This window comes from Calliopsis andreniformis, chromosome 12 (assembly GCF_051401765.1).
Source record: "Calliopsis andreniformis isolate RMS-2024a chromosome 12, iyCalAndr_principal, whole genome shotgun sequence".
NCBI classification, from domain to species: domain Eukaryota; kingdom Metazoa; phylum Arthropoda; class Insecta; order Hymenoptera; family Andrenidae; genus Calliopsis; species Calliopsis andreniformis.
The window spans coordinates 9670991-9692682 of record NC_135073.1 but is presented as its reverse complement, the minus strand read 5'-3'; the positions used below and the strand labels follow the sequence as shown (position 1 = coordinate 9692682).

Below are 21692 nucleotides of genomic sequence, written 5' to 3'. Positions count from 1 at the left end.
ACATAGTACTGTCGCGAAAATTCCTGGAAATTCATCTCCCTTGATAGCTACAGGGATGAAGCCCCACACTTTACGCAGTAGCTAAGGCTGTTGAACTTGTATACATACAGAGTGTTTCTGAACAGCGCGGCATAACTTTCAGGGATGATCCAAGATATCAAAATAAGACGAAAATTAAGAATAATGATTTCGCGTTTGAGACTTTGTACGGATAACCACTGCTCGAGGCCTAAGCGCGGATTCATTTCTGGTGATTTCCACTAGACTTTTAGACGCTTATAACTAACAAACGTGAAATAGTTATTATTAATTTTCATCTTATTGTGGTGTCTACAATATCCTCCTGAAATTATGCAGTGCTGTTCAGAAAAACCCTGTACATATATACAAGATGAGTCACGCACTGTCATCTGAATTTTCTTGTAAACTATTTGTTGTACGAAAATATGTTTTGTACAAAAACTGTCTGGCATCGAGAGTATACTCTTCATTAGTATACTCCTCTCCATACCCGATAACTTACGTTTAAAACATTTTCTTATACAACAAATGGTGTACAAGAAAATGCAGGTGATACAGTTGCGTGACTCACCCTGTATAGTTTAAGGTTGCTACAGCCTTTAAAATTTTTTCTTACTGCAACTAGAATCTCTTCTACTAATGCCTTATTCTAAATGGAAACCCTTCTTTACTAGAGTCCTAGCATCTAAAAATATCTATGTCTATGTAGAGACTTACTGGTAAGCATTTTAGTGACAGCTGGCGCTATGTTGATGTCCGTCAGGCATTCGTAAGTGATAGCATGGAAAAGTCGCAAAACTGCACTGTTATGCAGAGAAATCCAAACTCCTAGTCCACCGGAAGTAGCCATACAGGAAACTGACAAGGAAGTGTCGTTGCTGACAGTGAACGTATGCTCGATGTCCAGCGTGTGGGTGTTGAGGATCTTTATAGAATTGTGACAACCACACCACAATTTTCCTGATACTGGAAGCATCTTTGTGATTGGAGATGCTACTGTGCCTACGGACACGCTTGTTGGATCTGAGGTACTCCAACCGCCCACTGTAAATTAAACAGCACATATATTTAAAAAATTGTTGATTGTTGAAATCTTCCTCATTTTCAACTATCAAACTTACAGTGGTCACGAGAGTAGACTGTAATGTCTCCATTAGCGAGCGATACGAACACCTTATTGTCCAAATATCTGAAATTTCAAAGAAATAAAAAATTTCTTAGATGGTACACTTTTATACATTTTTAGAAGGATAAAGTTTGATGAACGTTTTAGTCTAAAGCAAAGGATATAATCTAAGGCAAATACATGATTCATGTTGATATCTTACATGATGCAATGTACGCTGCTTTTATGCTGTATCTTCACTTTGTTCTTCTTTATTCTGATATTGTCGTTGCAGTTGTAAACGTGTATACAGCCGTCCTCTGTCCCCAGCCACATGGTCGGTTGATTGTGGTCCTCTTCTGTGGTAGAATTATCGATACTCGGAACATCGCCACTCAAGGTTAAGCTACCCGTATCTGCACATGGAATGTCGTCCGAGTCCGAATCGTCGGAGCTCGAGCTACTGTAAGATAATTGTCTTAAGTCACCAGTAAAACAGAAACTCTACTTGGAAAATGAAGCAACATCGTAAAAATAGTTCACCTAGCTTGATAAACCAAATTCAAGGACACGATTTAAATATGTAAAAATAATATGACTACTCATGAGCTTTAAATTAGACATTACCTATCTAACTGCATGTTCCCTCCACTAGCATCGACATCCTGGACCGAGATGCTTATGCCACTTTTGCTGTTCGCATACGAAATGTTGTTCGTCACACAGGAATTCGATCTAAAAGCATAATATGAATAAAGTTTCTCTTAAACTATTTTTCGCCTAGAAAGCACGTAAAGAAGATAAATTATTTCGTGAAAATAGACCTGTAACCTTCCAATCTTAATATCCAGCTACACTTCTTTAGTAAAGCATAGACTCCATATTTCCTTGTAGAGGATCTTAAAGAAATTAAATACTTCCGAGTTTTAATAAGGGTATTCGAGACTTGTGGTCCTAAGTCGTGTCCTCGTGAATGGGGGTTGAGTACCAATGGCAATGGATATCAATATTAGTGTGTATTAGATTTTTAGGAATAGTAGTGCAACTGTATGATACTTAGAGAATGGATGTTTCTTACTGAATGATTTGAATGACAAGGAAGTGATCGATGGAGAAGAAATAAATATACTGTATGATTTGGTCCATTGTGTAAATAGGATGACATGATTTAACAATGCAGGATGTATAAAATAGTTAAATAATTTAGCAATAACCAGCTTGTAATATTCTGTTTTCATAAATGTAAAATGCATGCTATTAAAGGCAAGAAAGAATAAATTAATAATTACATATGAATTTGCAGGTTTTACTGTTAGTCTCGCTTAAGTGTATCCAATAACAAACACAAATAAAGGACCAGCAAAAAATTTCAAGTATAAAATAACAGAGAAAAAGGCAAACCTTCGTATCTTAGTATGCGATTTAAAAAGGACACTGCTTATTTTTCACAAGTCTTTAATTTTATTTTAAACATTATACACAGACGATATATAAATTTTTAGAATCTAGATCATACACATTTCAACCTCTCGTTCCAATGCTAGGCTTCAAAAATTGCTCTTAATTCTACAATGAGTAAAACATCCCTACCTTTGCGTACAAGCTGGGATTCCCGCAACACACAAGATCCTTGCATTGCAAACTCCGTTGCAAGACGTGACTTGCGGTGGTTCAGGGGCCAGACTCAACACACACACTTGACCCACGTAACCATCGCTGTTGCACACCCAAACGTCCCTCGAGCCATGTTCGTTCGCCAAAGTGGGCGCTGCGCAGGTGAATTGCAAGCCAGCCCGAGTCTTTCGAATCGGTAAAGGTCCCACAAACTCTGGACAGGGCCTCTTATCGGCGGACAACGCTGTAAATTGAGGCACCGAAAAAAGTCAGACAATCGGTTGCGATTGGGATGTCTGATCGCTTACCTAGCTTTTGCTTGGCTTCGTTAAAACTTTCTTCCCAGCTAGCCCTTTTATCAGGCTTGGTAAACATGACTGAGATTTTCTCTATGCCATCTCTGAAAATAGAAGGCAACGTTTGTACCATAAGACGGTATTGTAATTCAGAGAAGTACAGCAAAATCTGAGTTCGAGGAATAAAATGAGGTGCTTGAAATGCAGGGTGGACCTCCCCTGGGAACACATCCACCTTTCCACTGATCTGTTATCTCTGTGTATTCTATAACATGATGGTAAATGTGTTTTATGATATTATTTTAGGAAATTATGCATTGATTTAGAAATACTTGCACATTTCGATGCACTCAGGACCTAAGTGTAACATTGTCCAAAAGCTATATAGAAGACGAACCCCTGCATTTTCGACTGTCAATATTCATAGTATGCTATTGTCTTGACTACCTGCTTTTAAGAGCTATATTCCTTTTACCCACAATAAATCGTTGTATTCAACAGCAGGGAATAGGGTGTGCTCACAATGTGAAGCACGTGGAGCAGGAACGTGAGAAAGACAGAATGCAGAAATATATTGTAAACTGTAGGGCTTTATCAATTGATTACCCGTGTGGAATGTCGACATTAAGTTCTTAACTATATTTCCTGTTGCCTCATCAAATAAGTTTCACCTGTTATGAAGCTTCTATAAAGTGTGTGAAAGCATAAATTATGTAAAGCTTCAGGATGCACGATCTATGTAAAAGATTTTAAAAGGCTGGAAAACTTTCTTAACATAATTTAAGAAAAATACAGATAAAGCCTAAAATCTAATAATCCTTAAATTAAAATTCTTTCATAAAACATCACTTACTGAGTGTTAAGCGTCAGTTCCAGACAGGCCAACTGCGAATGTGCGTTTCTCTCAGCCAGCTGACGTTGAGTCTGCCCCAGCATATCCTTGATAAGCTCCTCCAATTGTTGCTTCGCGCCATGCAGCGTAGATGCCAGTTCCTGAAGTTGCGTCAACGTCTCGCAGTCTTCTCGAAGATGATCTACCTCGCGAGCCATTCGTCTCAAATTCTCATCTTTGGCTATCGAAAGAAGCGATGAGCGCTCTTAGGGATTACGATACAGTGGTACAAGCCGCGAATCGTCAAGCTATTTCTTTCGAAATACCTTTCATGACTTCTAGGTCGTCCAGCAGTATTTTCATCAGCATTTTGTACTTGTTTGCTTCCAGTAGGCCGACCAGACTGTTTGGACAGGAACTTCTGTAAGATAGTCATAAAGATACCTGAATTTTTCTATTCCATAAACATATGAAAGCAGTTAGAAACAGAATGCAAAATATCAGTAAACTGATATAAATTTACTAATATTTCAATATTCCAAATAGCTAATTGTATTATATTTAACACTAGAGGTAGCAAAGCAGTCAGAGTATTCGGCACGATTTATTTTATAGTAATACTATGTTCGTTTACAAAATCTTTAGAACTCACGTTGACGGTTTTCTAATGGTCCCGCTCCTCCTCTTGATACTGGTGATAACGAGCAGATCGGAGAACAAGAATAGCGCGCGTTCCTTCCTGGTTCCCTGATTCGAGGCGATAGTGACCAGATCATGGCGTATGAACGCTCTGCGGCAAAAAATAGAAGCGTCGAATCAGACGAATCTTTCTGCTTTCCCAGCTGTCACTGCTATGACACGCATCGGTATTGGGAATCGATACAACGTGCACGCTTAAAGGTTGAATAGTTCGTGCAATGTAGAAACGACTGCAACGTTTTTACGCGGTGGAAAAGATACGCGGACAGACGACCCTGTTGCGCGTTCGATTAACTTCAAACACTTCGCTGACAACTTTTTACGCGCTTTCGGGTTCATACAAAATATTCTTCTGTAATATAATGAGAAAGAGAATTTAACAAAATATACATTACATGACGAGCTAAGAGTCGCCTAATTACACGTTCAAATTATAAAAATTACAAATTTCGAAAAAGTAAGTAAACTCGAATTTTCTAACACCTGGCACCATTATTATCCCAAAAATCATGCTACAATTTAAACTTAAAATGAAGACAGTCACAATTCTAAGCTAAATAAATATTAGAAATTTTTCTACGTTTTAAGAAATAAGTTTCAATTTTTTGTATTATGGCAGCTTATTTGTACTAAAGAATAAGCTCACCTGTCGTTGGTCACAATTCCAGCGAGTCCCTCCACTAAAGCCTGAACCTCCCTCAAAGTTGTTTGCTGCTGCTCCCACTCCAGGGATTCCCTTTCCGTGCAATTGATCTTCACGACCAGTTCATGGACTTCCTTTTGGGCAGACTGAAGCAGCTCGAAGTCCGGGTGAGAGACGTCCGTGTGCTTCAACAGCCTCTGGATCAGCAGCTCGTAACGGGGTATCTTCTGCACAGGCTTGATCAATAATTGATCCAACCCCAGCTTTCCCTTGTGCTCCCGTTCCATTGTCTGGCACAAAGGAAAGGAACAATTGGAGGATATCGACTAGCTGAGTACCGTTTTCGAGCGAAGTGGAACGAAGTTTACGACGCTACTAGTTCGAAGTTTATTGCGGCGTAGAACAATGAGGACGTTGAAGTAGTAAACGTTCGGTTCTAGTATATATGAAATTTCGTGGAAGTGGTACAAGGATTTTATCATTCGCTTTCAGAGAATTTATGAAGATACAGGCGTGCTAAGTTTGTTAAATAAACTTGCATGGAAGTTGATCTTTAACACATGTTGTTGTGGAATTTTGGCGCTTTGGTGGGAAATTGGAAACTGTTTAATCACAGAGAAATAGCTGATGAATCAATTTTTAATAATCATAATTTTATACTGCACACGTTTGTTCGTTTCACAAAAGTTTTTCTTTCAGGTGAATCAAATGTGAGAAATGAATGGAAGAAAAGAACTTTGGTACCTCAAGGAATCGCGCGAAAGCTGGTTTCGCTTGACAGGTTGTTTTTATCGCCTTCCTCGCGGACTTCCAATTATCGAGGAAAAGAGTGTACGTCTCCAGGACGACTGGCTTCGTGAACTGTGAAGGAAATGGCAAACTATATTAGATTTCTGCAATTATTAAATCCACTGTTGATCCAATCATGAATGATTAGGTTTGTCAAGTGTATATTATTTATATTTTGTTAATAACAGACAAGGTAGCAGCAATCGCTGTCTAGTAGATAGTAGTAAATAGTAAAGAAATAGTAGAAAAGGTAAAAATAGTAAAGTACTAATTAAGTTTATCTCAACAATGATCTTAAGTTTGCTACTAAACATACCACATCGAGAAAAACATCGCCAATGGTCTGCTTGATTTCCCAAGTATCAAGCCTTTTGCGCAGTTCCTCCAGGAATACTTCGTGATGATTAAGAATAGAGGGAATCTGAAACACGTGAGCGTTCCCTTGTAACAATGTAATCTTGTATTTCGACGGAGGAGCTTCTGTGCACAAAACAATGGACGAAGTGAATGCCATTAACTTGTTGAACACCCTTCAGTTTTCAATACGTTATACAAAATATTGTGGAAAAATAAACAGTAGTCACAATGAATTACTTATCTTAGACACGATTTTAGAACAATTTTAATTTCTTTTTCTTAACGAATGCAGGATAAAAATAAAAGTAAATCGCGGTAAAAATGATTGCTCAAATATATTTTGAAAAATTTCAGTACATTAAGATTGTAAGAAATTCACGTCTAGTAGAAAATACCGTATATGGTCAGACAGATGGCAGGCTTCACAACAGACTCCTTTTTATTATTAATTGTTTCTCATGGCGTCCATACGATTTATATAAAGTTAATTTTTTGTAAGTATTTACTGGGAAATTGCAAAATAAAATAATAATTTACCTGATAAAAAATCTCATCCACAGTAGCTGCATCCACCAAGCCGGCATTTTCAGGACTCTTCAATGGTTGCAGGTATTTCTAAAAGTAAAAGAGCATAAAATCTTTAATAGCCTTGGATACAGTAAAATTTGATATCCAAAAATTTCCTAATACCAATTCTAATCAAAGTACTAGTGCATTCATTCATCAAAGAATTTATGTACTTGAGTATTTTCCATAATCAATTTGAAGAGTCTTTCTCGTATAACTCCAAATATCTACCCTATTCCTCTATCATAGCGTAAAGTTTCTACTCCAAGTAATAATAAAAGTAATTCAAGATCGTCAACAATATATCTTCATTAAAAACAGACGCGTTTTTAATAATCATACGCATACATTCCACCATCCTTCCAATGAAATCCTTGAGATCAATGATAATTCGTTTCTCCCGTGACGCACAAATATTTGCATAGGCATCCTAATATAATCGTCATGCAGTTCCCCGAATTCTCCAGGAATCACGACCGAGACTGTAACGCGAATCTCCGAATAAACAGTTCAACCATAATTTTCGCGCGGGAATTCGAGCAAACATCGCGATTAAAATTCTTTGGCGAAAAATTCGAGCAAACACAGGGGCAAAAAAATTCCATTGAGCAGAAATCACGGTCGTAAGAGGTCGCCTGCACTCGACATGTCCGCGTAAACAATTCTGGAAATCGTATACGCAGAGGGATGATGCCGTATCGAATTCAGATCACGCGTTCCTTGTACAGGGTTGCAGCGGCGAAGGTTGCGTCCCATTTACGCGTCGATTTTCAACGGTGTTTATGAAGAATCGTCCTTCCATGATTGTATCAAGTCGCAGAGGCGGCACGGTAATTACGACGGACTAATTGCAGGCATTATTTATCGATCCATTCAGCCTTCGATACGAATACGACGATGAAACTCGAGGCGCACGCACGACAGCAGCTTCTTAAAATGTCAAACGATGAAGACGTTGCGTTTCTCCTTCGAGAACTTGCACCATTCTCGAGTTCTATGAAATACTGGCGACCATGTGTCTTGTTTGCAACCTGAGATGAAAGGTCTGCAAGGGTACATTTTTTACGTCGAAATAGACAATATTCTGGAGTAAAGTCTTCATATTCGGAACCCTAGCTCCAGAAATGATTGATTATTTGAAGGCGAATTAACAGAAAAATTGTTTAATTGTAAGTTGGGAGAAAACTGTAGATGTGTTCTGTTATAGTGACTTCTCTCGCGTTTTGCATCTGAAAATTCTAAAAATTGGAAGTTTCAATGGGAAACAAATATACATTTTTTATAAAAGAATATTTCATATTGTGTCACGTGGAAAGAATATTGAGATACCTGCAATAAAAACGACGAAGGGGTAATTTTACCCCTTTTCGATTGACAATACATTTATCAAACTACTCGCAAATATTTTTAACCTTCACCATTCTCCGAATTCCCTGCTTTTCAAACCCCCTTCATCATTTAATTTCACGAATATTAATTAATAAAATGACGTAGCGGACTAAAAGCGAATAAATATTAAACATCAAATTCTTGCGAAATTGCAGCACACCGGAAGCGTAATTCATGCGGGAATTTCCTAAAACGAACAATGGTTTCTATTTTTCTCCCGGTCCATTTTTTTGAACGCCACCTTTAACCTTTCAGCGCACAATGAAATTGTCCACGATAAAGGTTCCGCTTCCGTTGAAAACACCGCGAACAATCGTCGGTTAATAGAATTAAAAAAGCAAACGAGGAAAGGGGGTATTCACTCGCTGAACGGGAGTTTTCAAAAAGCTGCGATGCAAAACGGTCGTGAAACGAGCCCCGTGAACGAAGAACAGAGAGAGGTGGAGGAACGTGTAACGTTACGTCACGATTATTGTCGATTATTCCGGTTGGAATAGTTCTTTGAACAATTTCAAGAATCCACCGAGGGAAGCGCTCGTTGTGATCTGGACGGCATACTTAATGAAAACAACAACCCCCGAGAGAGATGTGGGGCTGCATAACTTGGCGTGCAACTGTTCACGAAGTGGATCACTCGAGCGGAATCCTTCGCTCGCGCGAAGTAAATAAACGGGCAACGAGCTTGTTTACGAGAAACAAGGTCGCGGCTTCGATGCACCAGGGAACTTTCGAATTGCGTGTTTCTGTCGACATTTAGCACCGGAAAGGGTTAATAAAGGTAGCTGTGGTTAACAGTGCCAGTTAATTTCAGACTTTGATTAAGAATTTGAGAAATCAGTTGCGTTTGCTTTCAGCCCCTGGGTGGATGACATTGTACAGAGTGCTTCGGATTGGGCAGTGGAAAATGTGGCAAATCATATGGGACCACATTTGGAATTAAACGTAACGAATTTATATAGACACTTATCTTCAAGGTTTATACAGTTGCGAAGGTATACAGTTTTGAGAGACTTCACAGAAACACTTTTGCACTTATGAAATTTGTAGAAATAAATATACCTATGCTTACATAGAGTAGTGAAATAAAACGAAAATGAAGATAGAGAAAATTGCGTTTCAAGATTTACTTTCGAGTTATTAATTACTACAAAAACGCCTAAAATACGCGTGAAATGTGTCTGACTCAAGACATATTCTACTGACTTCGCTCTCTCTGACCTGGCTGATGCACTACGCTAGTAGAATAAGCTTCAAGTCAGACACGAAGCCCTAAACACAATTTTGTTATTTTTCATTTTTGTCCTACTTTGACGCATAGAATCACGCTTCAAAATTTTCGACACTTGTTGTCGAACACTCTGTGCAAGTATTTGTACTTAAATTCAGATTATTCCCAAGTTAAATTCGAGGAATATGTTTTATGATTACACAATTAAAGGTACTTACATTGACTAGTATTTGCAGTGCTTCCACATACGATCTCTCCGTGTCATAAAGTTCCACAACAACGTGAGTTCTGGTATCCTGGAACATATAAAAATAGTATTCCTATATTCAATCTACATTTTGCAAATAGTTCGCTATGGTTTCTATAAATACTATGCAAACTACACTTCCAAATACATATAGAAAACGTAAATGTTCAAAGAATATTAGAGATCCCTCTTGCTCGATTACTAAAAGAAAAGAAATTGATTACTATATAAATATCCAAATAGAAGATATACTATAAATAAACAAGAAAAAAAATATTACATATATCCAATAGCAAAATATTTTAGAAGTATACTATGTAATTACACTAAGATTGGCCAGACTAATCCTAGAATAATAATGCAGGTATAGATCATTCAAATTTTAAACAATATTTTCCTCATTTGAGAATAAAAAAAATTCTTTTATTTCAAATAGAGGTAAAATATTTATTTCATATAGGGTTGAAAAATGAGGCTTGAAAAATTGAACAAAATCCTCGACAATACGACAGAAATTTCCATCGACTGCATTAATCTACTAGATCCCGAATAATTAGCAGCTCGAAGAACGATGCTATTGCACGTTGATAGCGATGTCTCGTGACAAAGATCGCACGTGCCCACCTATCGTGTAAGCACGTGCGGCTAGTCATGTTCATGTGTTTAACGATGCGTCGTGATTACGAGAAAAACTGCTGCAGTTACGTAAACCGCAAGATGCAACAGATTACCTTACGTCCTAACCCCCGACGATTGCACTGTAATCGGGGATTACGACATAGCCAGTGATAATGTCGAGGTTGTTGCATCCATTCGCAACGCTTTCATCGTTAAACTGCAATTGCCATTGATTCGACGAACATCAAGAAAATTCCGCGAGAAGTTACGAATAATAGATACAGAATATTATACACACAGTACCCTTGACAAAAAGTATGATGTTATTAAAAAAGAAGAAGTTATTACAAAATACTGTAGTTTTTAAAATATAAAATACTATTATATGAATATGAAATACATGTGAATATAAGACAGATCTGGTACAGTAGTATTTTATATTTTCAAAAACTACAATATTTTTAAATAATTTCAAACTTTCTGTCAGGGGTAGTAATCTGAGAAAAATACAATTGGACTCCTCTAAGTTTCAAATTTTTACAAAATACTATCAGACTATTGCTTCGATTTTTTCAGAATTCGTGAAGGAGTTCGAATTTCTGTTCGTGACTTATTCCATTCGTCAATCGACCTCCTGCCACGAATTACTCTCGACTCATATATTTTCGTAGAACAACAAACAGAATGCAATTTCGAGGAGGCAAAAAGTATCGGTGGGTGGAACGGCAAACACGCTCGCTGAACCGTATTATAACTCTGGTACGCGGTGTATTTGCTTTGTAAATTTCCCGCGATCGCGTAGGACAACTAATAAAGCGGGCAGCCGCAAAAATGGAAAGGTAATGGGAGTAACACGGTCTACGAGCCCTAACGTCAACAGCGGTTTCACGCGCGTTTGGACGACGGTTTAAGCATGAAAAGGGAAAACTACCCACGCGGTCTGTGCTGACTCGCTCGTTATTCTCGCTGTCCACCGACGGCTGGCTGATGAGCTTGCGATTAGCGTTCATCGTCATCTTCTTCAACCACCTTCCTCGATCCCGTCGCAACGATGTGAGCCCCTTATCACTGGCATATCAATCTGGCTCTCCGCAACGAAGTCCCATGCCTATCGCGCCGCGATTCTCGACGACACTTCGCGAAACGCTTGAATCTCACTAATTATAGCGATTAGCTTGCTAACACAGTATTATGATCTGGAACATCGACGAGAAGCATGATCGCGATCCTTTTGCGTGGAGAATATTAAGTTCGCTTTGATTGGAGAATCTACGACGATTAGTTTAACCCTAGGATCACTTTAGCATAGGTTCATTGCTCAAGTTAATTGAGTTTGGTGTTCAGTTTAAATCTGGACAGTTGATTTGAATATTTATCTTCATAATTTTATATTTCACGAAAAATACTAGAGGTATTTTATTTTTGGAAAAATTATGGTTAAGAAACTCTGATGAGAAAAATAAATGAGAAATATTTGAAATTTTGTACGATTGGTCAAGGTTTTGTAAATATTCCTAGGGTTAACAAAAGCAGATACTTTGTACTTTTTAAGAGTCTTTCGATATTTGGTTCATCAACGATATATTTCAAACTATAGATAGAGTAAAATATCGTTTAATCCCCTCTGAATTGAACTTCTCGTGATTTCTCAAAATTAATAAGCCTACCTTCTATCGAGGGAATATCCCTGATATAGATTCACTTATATGAGATACGTCGTTCCACTAAGAATATCCTGAATCGAGTAAAAGTTATATCCGTTTACAGGAGCGAACGAGTTACAGTATTGGAAAAGCTAACGATGTGAGAAAAGGAGGTTTCCTTCGATCAGAGGTTCCCCTTATCAACCACAAGTGTCGTAGGTCCCTCAACATAACGTTTATAGGCTAACATTTTCTCACTGCCGCGAAAAAAGGAATTATTAATAAAAAAACAAATACGGGATAGCTACGTCGTTCTTTGAACAAGCAGCACTAAAGCAAGCAGTTCAAGAACAGAGTAAAAGTAATCTGCGTTAATTTATGTTAATCTAATTCTCGGATTATTACAAGAAATTGTAATATCTCAAAATGTATTATAAAACTGTACGACTGAAAAAAACAGTAAAATATACAATAACTAGATTTATGCGTATGGAATACTGTTCATATTAAAGAGAATGGGGCTTCCTGCAATACGTACTCGTGCAATAGGTTTCTAGTCGATATTTTCCCACATTCACGATTACCTGGAATGGTAAAATCATTTTCCCCGTAAATTCAATTGCACAGTAACACCAGAAAAGTAACGAGAAAAGTTAGCGACCGGAGTGAATTACATTAACGCAAACTTTCTGAAACACAAAGCTAGCGACATGTCATTGAGAGCCGAGCCAAGAGGAAAATCAGGTAAAATTACGAAGAATAAAATTTCGAAACGGATTGATGAAAATACTCCATGTCTCACAAGGAACAACCTCACTGGTAAATGTTAATTGTTTACATACGATCATTTCATATGAGAAGAGAAATAAAAACCCTAAGCAAAAGAAATACTTCATAATATAAAGTCGAACATAACGAGACCGATGTCTGAATAAAATAAAATTGAAAATTGGAACAGTAAATTGGAAAACAATTATCTGGTCATTTAAAGAAAATTGTTCAAGACAACCATAAAAATTGAAAAAATTGTATTATTTGAAAGAGTCAGATTAATGTTTATTTAATAATTCAAATCAAAGTATGGGTACTCAGGGGAAGCTACTTCTTATCAGGAAATCGTTACCGAGAGCTATCTACGTATATGCATCTGCTTGAGCTTTCTGCACGACCGAGTGATTCAGCAGTGCCACTTTAAAAGCTCAGCCGAGTTTTGGCGTTTCCACGCAGAGCTTTCACACTTCGAGTAGGATGATCATACGTCGAACGCGTTGTACATGTACCGTTACCACGGTGCGTTATATTTAGCGGGGTGACTCAGGGCCCCCTCGTGAGCTTGCAAGCTCCCCTTCCTATCTTTTTCATTCCTGCGATTTTCCTTCTTCGCTCGGAAAGCTCTTCAGACGATTACCAAACCGATTACGTTCGAACGAGCCTTAAGACCTGATTTCGGCTCTTTTAGAATTCTGCTGAGCGATCAAAGGATCTCCACCACTTTTCAGAAGTTTCCTTGGGAACCGTGAAAATCAACGAATACGACGTGGACAAAATCTGACAAATTTTGAAAAATGTGAAAATTATGTATATAGTAACTGTACTAATTTTATTTTATTTTGGTGATATTTGATCAATCTTTTAAGATTTTCTGTAAAAGTCTGTGAAGTATTTTTTAGAATGTAAATAAAGATTGGTTAGTCTGTTGAAGCAAGTAATTTAAATAAAATATTCTTAAAGAACCTTGGCCTACTACAAGCTATCAAATAATTCTGTACAATTAAGCTCTAATTGCCAATTGTTACCAATACCTAAGTACTTCAAAAACTACAATATTGTTAAATAATATCGTATCGTTACGTTTGATCGAAAACTTTTTGCCAAGGATAATACTAGCAACTGGCAAATGGCTTCAGCTATTGAAACAACACTTTTTGCGTACCTACCACTCACGAAACAGAATCCCTCCCATTCAGGATCTTAGTAATCTAACAATACTTCCAAGAATTAAACTGAGACAAATACCGTAAGGAAAGTAGAACATCGATATTGCTTCGATTACAAGAAGTCCTTGAAAATCTTAAGAGACGCGCAGGGTTTTCACGAGAAACTGCCTCGCGACATGATGAAAATAGATCGGTAAGGATATCAAAACACAACTGCAATTTAATTCTAACTGTGTTCCCCGCTCCATAAAATATACCAAATTTTTGGAAAATAGGACATGCGCAACAACTGTATAACTCAACTATATTTCGCGATTAAAACAACAAAATCCCTCATTGCATGAAATTAATTGACCGATATGGTTTCAATTTCCATAATACTACATAACGTAAAATATATGATTATTATTGTGCAGATCTCATTCCCCTATGACATTAAACAACGGCAACTCGACGAGAAAAGAGACAGCCCAAAGCTAAGAAGATTTCCTAAGAGACTCAGAGGTTGAAGTACACTCTTTGACCTTTTTATCACTGGTACATGAACCACCATTCGACTTTGTTGTACGCCATTCGTCCTTGTTGTACAGTATCAAATATATAACCAATAGCTTTGCTTGTAACTATTGACAAGGATATGCCGTATCACATTAAACAAAAAAAAAGAAAAAAAAGCAGCAGTTACCATTAGATAATCAGATATTGCCAGAGTTAAAAAAAAGTGCAGTCGGGTGTAAAATAATAAAGCTATAAGCGAAGTGACAGGTAATTAAACAAGATTCCTACAATTTAACATTTTACCTTGAAAACAAACGTAATACCTCAGAACCAGGTGATTATGTAAACGCACAGAGAATATTAAGCGGAGAGTGAGTATCGCAGCTCAAAAAATTAATTAATGCTAATCATCCTGTCAGAGTCGGTGGCTTTACACGAACGTTAATTAGTAATACATTATGCCCGTTCGAACGATCGTAGCACGAAATTATAGGACAATACGAGTTTTAGCGTTTCAATAGAGCTACGCGGTAATCCTGCCTAAGTAGCGGCGAAACCAAAGGCTAACCTTTGACCTTTGCAAAATATCAGTATTACCGTTTAGTATTTATATTATTTCCGTTATCCTCCCAATTAGAGGGCTTAAATACGACTTTCTGTGCGACTATTGCACTGAATACCACGCCACCCTCTGATAATATTCAATTTGCACTTCACGACAATGAAATGATGATCCTACTGTTTATCGAATACGAAAGATTCGGCGAGTGGAATCAACGTTCTATCATTGCAAACAGTGAGAATAAATTATTCGTAATAACTATCATTAATGTGTGCTACGTTTAAGGTACAGTAATTTAAAAATTTTGTAATATTTTAAAATATACTGTGCGTAGTATTACCTGATATTTTATATAGTCTCACGCTGTGTTGATTATTCATTAATACTTGTCGTGTTCCTTCTCACTCGAGCGATTATTTTCACTGTATCTTAGATTATGACTAGCAAGTAGTACACGAGGATCTGAATAGAATCGAGAATAAATAGAAGGTGGCCGAGCTTACGTGATGCACTAGCAAATATGCAGTTAGACTAGTCGCATAATATTAAGTCTAGCCTCTACGAACAATATTATCAAGCCCCAGGAATTTTCTAAATAACTTTGCGATCAGTAGCTCCTATTTACCGATAAATTCAGCGAGTATTATTCATGACAAACTTTTCCTTAAGCTAAACATCACACATGCTAATATAGTTCAGCAGCTCAAAACATCATATATCGACGAACCCTTACCCGACAAACTACCCCCTATTACATCGTAAAAGTACCATTAAAAAAGAACTACTTTACCATTCAACGTTCCCGACTACCACCATCAATCTAATCCCAAGTACTACAGCAGAATAAACTCTATCGTATCTAATCACTCTATCATACACGGTCGCATTAATCTACCAAAACAACAGCGCTCCCGTCCTCCACATGACTCTCGACTCACACGTGACACCGGCCGATCTGGCTGGGGCCTGTCCTCTTCAGGGATGCCAGAGTGATCTTGTCGACCACCGAATCGTCGCAAAAGTATCTACTTTCTCCCTAATTCCGTCAATTCAGAAGCGAGCAATCGCGCCCCTCGGTCCCGCCGAGACTTTGTCCCTTCGATGTCGCAGACTCACACGTGACACGGGCACGAATCCGTGGTGAATCTGAGGAAAGTCGAGGGGTACACGGAGCTTCCCACGGAGCAGCAGCGAGACACGGCGTTACGCCTGAAACTGGCGACCCGTCGCACAACCACGGGCAGGCTGATCGATGCCCAAGAGAATAGCGGAGGAAGAGAGGCAGATGTTTCGGTTCCAGAACGCCGGCGCGTACTCTCACGTGGATTACACGCGCGCACCGCGCGTCCTGTCCATCCTCTTCGAGAGGAGGCTCGTCGCGCGACCTTGTCCCAGGAAGGCGAGACGACCTTGCACCCTGCCACCGGAAGAACCTCGACAGCCTCATAGCGATTCACCGTCCCGCTGAACCTCCCCCAACGAGAAGCGTGCTTTTCAGTGTCCTCGTACGCACGCTACATAAATACAGGTGTTTTCGAATAACATGTACAAGCGAGTGGGAGGTGATACTTTGTGAAAGAGAAGAAGAAAAGTATAAGGAATAACATTTTTTCGTTTCCAACTTAGTTTTCGAGATAATCAAGTTCGAAGATTTGCTCCGTATAAGATTGATTTATATCATCTGTGCAGGCTTGGAGTGGTTTGGTTCAGGCACAAGCATTTATTCATCGTCGTGGTAGACTAATGATGTTTTAGATATGAGAACATGTTTAATCGTAATATATCAGGATAGATTAGAATACAGAATAAAAGTTCAAAATCACTTCGTAATTGATTAAGATTTTTTATAGATTAACAACCATGTTTGATTTGAAGGGTTCCAAAGGCCTCAAAAGGTGTACGAAATTTTGTCAATTTCAAAACTGTTCGAAATATCAGAGTGTCTGCGTAAAGGATATCGTGGAAATACGTCATGAGTCTGCTTCATTCATAGAAATCTATACGCATTAGCTTTAGGCGACGACACCAAAGATTCGCACCTACGTAATACTGAATTGACGCAGCATGACTAAAAGATCTCTCTCATCAAAGATCACCCTAACATTTCATTAATAGACTCCTTTGACACTGGATTACCATTTAACGTAGATACGTCAAAGACATATCTATATATTATTTTGCACTTTATCGATTGCATGGTTACTCATTTGTTGAAATCTTTCGCAATCTCTTGCCCATAATAAATGTAAGCCCCGAGAATCGTTGCGTATTCCATTGCAGCAGAGGGGAATGTGTATCCGCGAATAATTTTATATTTTTTTAACGCCTCTTGCTCCCATATTTACGTCGACGACGCTTGTTTAGTCTGCGGTGTCTCGAGCACCCACTATTCCAGTATTTTATTCGCGTTTGTCCATGTAGTTCGCTAACCGAGCATACTTTACTTGTTCATCACACGAAGTTCCCTTGCTACGACATCTTGAAAGATTTATACACAATCATATTTAGTAGGAACAAAAAATATAGCTTCAATGATGATAAATGTAATATTAATATATTTAAGAAATTTAATAATAGTAGTCTTCTATACAGGGTGTTTGTCGATAGCTGTAAGAAATTTTAAGAGGAGATTCAATATGTCAAAATAGGACGAATATTAGGAACCAAAATGCGTTTGGAGATTCATTTCACAGTTATCGATTGTTACAAGAATGTCTATAGTACTCGTGAAATACATGTAACTTAGGACTTCTGCAGACAAGATTTAGTCAGGTCTGGCACAGTGGATTCAGTAGAATAAGTTTCGAGTCAGACACATTCGAATCGCTGAAACGAAACCTAAAACACAATTCTGTCAATCTTGATTTTCGTGGTATTTTGACATGTGGAATCATCCCTTAAGGTTTCTAAAACCTATTGTCAAACATTCTGCATATATTAAACAAATCAGAAGAAATATGACAGTATAATACATTAATTTGCACGTTTTAAAATGAGAGAACATTTTTAACACAAGTGTAGAAATAACTTGACAAGTAAAATTAGAAAATGCTCACTATTTTCCAAAATCAGCTCACAGATATTTCAACATTTAAATATTCCTCGAAACTTGGCGCGCATACACTTTCGATGAAGTACAGAGGAAAAATCTATCACGAAATTAAAGGAAGGAAAAAATAGATATCTTAGTTACGACTGAGTCCTGAGACGAGAGAAACAAATACTATAAATTTCTGAGAATTATACGCGGAGCTTCGACGTCACGTTTGTCGTCGACGTCACGTTTGTCGTCGGCGTCACAACGTCGAGGCGTTGTAAGACATGCGATTCATTCACAAATCCTAGAAATCTACGTAATACGGAGCAAAACCGATGACATCAGAGGTAGATAAAGAACCACCTGAAAATAACTCCTATTTATCTGGAGCCTACTCTATTCTTGTCGCCAGGTTTACGTGTTTTCTTAGCGATCTGTTCGCCTAGAAATTCTATACCTTCGCACGCAATAATGCTCCTTCTCGTACTTCATGTACTCGAGCATACATTTTCAACTCGTTGTGCAAAACTGCATATAAAAATTCCCATTCATCTTCGCCTCCTGTCATTTTACCCGCGACTCATGCACGTTCGCTTTATTCTAAATAATTATTGTGCAAGTTGCGACAAAACCGACCGATGTCGAATAAACATTGCTTCCCTTTGTACGACTAATTCCCATTCACGCATTCCATCCATTTTAATCAACTAAAATCTATGAAAGAGAATTAAAAAAATAATATTTTCGAAGCATTTGTATTCCTTCTTAATCCTCTTTACACGTGCAATTCACTCGTGAAATTATGTTCTACAGCCATCGAATTCAAAAATTAATTTTGCGACTCTCAAGAATGCGACCAAGGACTTCAATTAGCGAAAGAGCATCGTCTAGTTATCGTTCCCTAGTGACTGTAACATCGACGTTTCACGAAAGCAGGGACGAAGACTCTCTTACTCGTTCGTTTCAAGGTGGTGGTTTGGTATAGTAGTCATGTAAAAATGCTGTTCGACGGATTCTATCTACTTCGGTGGAGAGACCGATCGTGTCCCCAGGTACACCTAAGCCCAGGAATATACGCTGATGAACGCCCCCGCCATGCCAGAATCAAGGGAACACTGTACCAACCTCGAGTGCACTGGCCAAACCACCAACTCATCCCAGAAATATGGCCGAACATTATTATTAGATTACGTTTTCACCGTTAGCCTGGAATCGCGCACCTCGAATTACGTCTCTTTAGACAGTTGGTTTTCTATAATTGCCAGAAGGCGCGAAGAACTGGGACAATGCGACAGGAGATTAATTTTATTCAAAAACTGAAGCGAGAAAGAAATCTAGCTGAAGATTTGATAATTAATTTGTACATAAGTTAGACATTTAAGTGACAAGACGATTTTAGAAAAAATTACTTTCGAGTCAAGAGTTCAATGAACGATTCTGTGTAAAATTAGATCAATTTGGTGAATACGAGTTACATACTCCGAAATCGACTGTAAAATATGGAAATCCAATAGTGCCAATCATATGGGAGTGACACGCCAACGAAGTTGCTAAATACTAATGGAGTAATATCATTCGTAACATTGCAGACAGAAATCAAAGAAAATTTTTGAAGACCACTTTTTAAAATACAGTAGTTGCTAATAAAATTATTAAAATTATAACAAAATATACTAGGTATTTGTCGAATATGAAAATAATTATAAACGAGTTACCTAAATATACCTAAATTAGCGTACAAAATTTCAAGTAAAATAGGAAAGTAGAGTAATGACAAATAACACAGACAATTATGTCTCGTGTAACAGTTAAACCATAATGTTCGTAAAGTCGCGCAATTTCAATGGCCACTACTGTAGTTTAATATTCTTATTCGACTTCTGCTATCTATAATCGTTGAATTATCAAAAGCAATTACTTTTCTATATTTTCTCAAAATTAGAATTAAAATCGAAAATCCTATTAAGTATGTTGTTTATCTCATGAATCGCCGCGTGAACCAATTTGAAGCGCAATAAACAGGCGATCCTCGTTCCTTCGCTTTAAATTCGTCACCAGATGTTACAGCGACAAGGAAGATCGTCGAAGAGGCCGCCAGAGATACGATGTCGTGATAAGATAAATCGCGTTGCGTTGCTCTTGACTTGCCTGAGAGCATTGGCTTATTCCCCTTTTTGTTTTCATCATTGCCGACTCGTTAATCGATACACTAATTAGCGCCATTACGTAACATCGTTACGTTGCATCGCCTTTCTCTGTCTGTCGATGCACTTTGCGCGAAATATGGTTATCGTTCTTCAAACGTCATTATTTGTAAATAAACCAGTTGCAACCCCAATTCTACATTTCCCTGTAGAAATATGACTAAGTGATTCTTTCCTTTTTATATTCATTGTCAAATTTTAAATGCACTTGTTTCATTTAAATTCATCAAAGCATTGCGAGAGATTTTTCTTTTCTCCCTTCTATAATGAAACATGTTAAATTTGGAATTACAAAAAATGTCAAGAACGCTTAGAAGCAGTCAACATGGATAGCCCATAATTTTTGTAATGTGTGACTAAATTTTATAGTATCCTATCTTCTGAAGCTCACTGTGATTCGTACTGCAATATGCAGACAATTATTATCAAGAAAAAATATTAGCTTCGTGAATCTTTAAGATATGAAGACAAATTGAGGTACTAAATTAATCACTCTTCAGAGCAAAGAAATTTGTATAACAGAACTGATTTACTGACTTGCAGTTAGATAAACCTCAATTCCATCGACCTTCACCCTTTTACTTCTCTACTTTTGCACCGCTGTCCGCCGTCTACGCTCTTACTCCTGTTTCATTCTCGAAATACCAAATATTAAATTTAGCAGTACTCACATTTCGATGCGCCGGTGCGCGAGCCACCCTCTCCGAAGATCCTCGAAGTAATTCCGCGAGAAGTTCGGGACTTGGCCCCGGAAGACCTTCGAGTTTGCTCGGGCTGGAGGTGGTTCTATGATGGCAAGGCGTGGGCGGCTCTGAACCACTGTTATTCGAGCTCGCGTTGTACGAGAGGTTCGCGGAAACTTTCCTTCGCGGCCGAAGACCTTCCTCCAGAGCGATATCAGCGGTACGAGGCTTCGCCATCTCGGCCTCGAGCATCTGCCCGTAAGGACCGCGAAGTGGTCTCTTACTGTATCTGGGCGAATGGAAATAAAATAGAATGGAAATAAAATTCAGCGATATTTCTACAATTTCTTTTGAACGATATTTCGTTATACGGGGTGTTCCATAACGGATGGTACAAAGGGGAGGGGGGGAGTGATTCTGCATGACAGAATGAGACAAAAGTGTAGAATACAAATTTTTGATATCGTGCTTCGTTTTCGAGAAAATTGACTCTGAATTTTGAGTGAGTGCAAGCGTACTGAACTACAGTTTTAGACGTTTGAAGAGTAAACAGGAAAAGGGGAATGCTTGTAGCGTACCGCAGAGACAGTCAGTGGTCAGACCGAGAGTCTTCCCGACCATAATGCCAATTCAATTTTCTTGAAAACGAAGCACGATATCAAAAAAGTTTACTCAATATTTTCGACTTATTTTTTCGTGTAGAATTACCTTCCCCCTTGTATC

The 21692-nt window shown here is 38.1% G+C and overlaps 1 protein-coding gene across 4 annotated transcripts in view; it reads right to left on the bottom strand.

The window, feature by feature from the left end:
- The window catches only part of LOC143186236 (rho guanine nucleotide exchange factor 17), a 51820-nt gene that overhangs the window by 6399 nt on the left and 23729 nt on the right, over nucleotides 1–21692 (bottom strand). For 2 of the 4 annotated variants that reach the window (XM_076389787.1, XM_076389786.1), the window contains exons 8-22: nucleotides 20958–21258; nucleotides 9759–9836; nucleotides 6894–6971; nucleotides 6316–6420; nucleotides 5955–6071; nucleotides 5214–5500; nucleotides 4521–4658; nucleotides 4195–4289; nucleotides 3890–4109; nucleotides 3049–3140; nucleotides 2717–2984; nucleotides 1754–1861; nucleotides 1350–1589; nucleotides 1143–1210; nucleotides 739–1065 (exon numbers count right to left, since the gene is read on the bottom strand). In XM_076389787.1, the coding sequence (XP_076245902.1) occupies nucleotides 739–1065; nucleotides 1143–1210; nucleotides 1350–1589; nucleotides 1754–1861; nucleotides 2717–2984; nucleotides 3049–3140; nucleotides 3890–4109; nucleotides 4195–4289; nucleotides 4521–4658; nucleotides 5214–5500; nucleotides 5955–6071; nucleotides 6316–6420; nucleotides 6894–6971; nucleotides 9759–9836; nucleotides 20958–21258 (2522 nt within the window). The remainder of the gene's footprint in view (nucleotides 1–738; nucleotides 1066–1142; nucleotides 1211–1349; nucleotides 1590–1753; nucleotides 1862–2716; nucleotides 2985–3048; nucleotides 3141–3889; nucleotides 4110–4194; nucleotides 4290–4520; nucleotides 4659–5213; nucleotides 5501–5954; nucleotides 6072–6315; nucleotides 6421–6893; nucleotides 6972–9758; nucleotides 9837–20957; nucleotides 21259–21692) is intronic. The other 2 variants (XM_076389789.1, XM_076389788.1) reach the window with 2 other exon arrangements.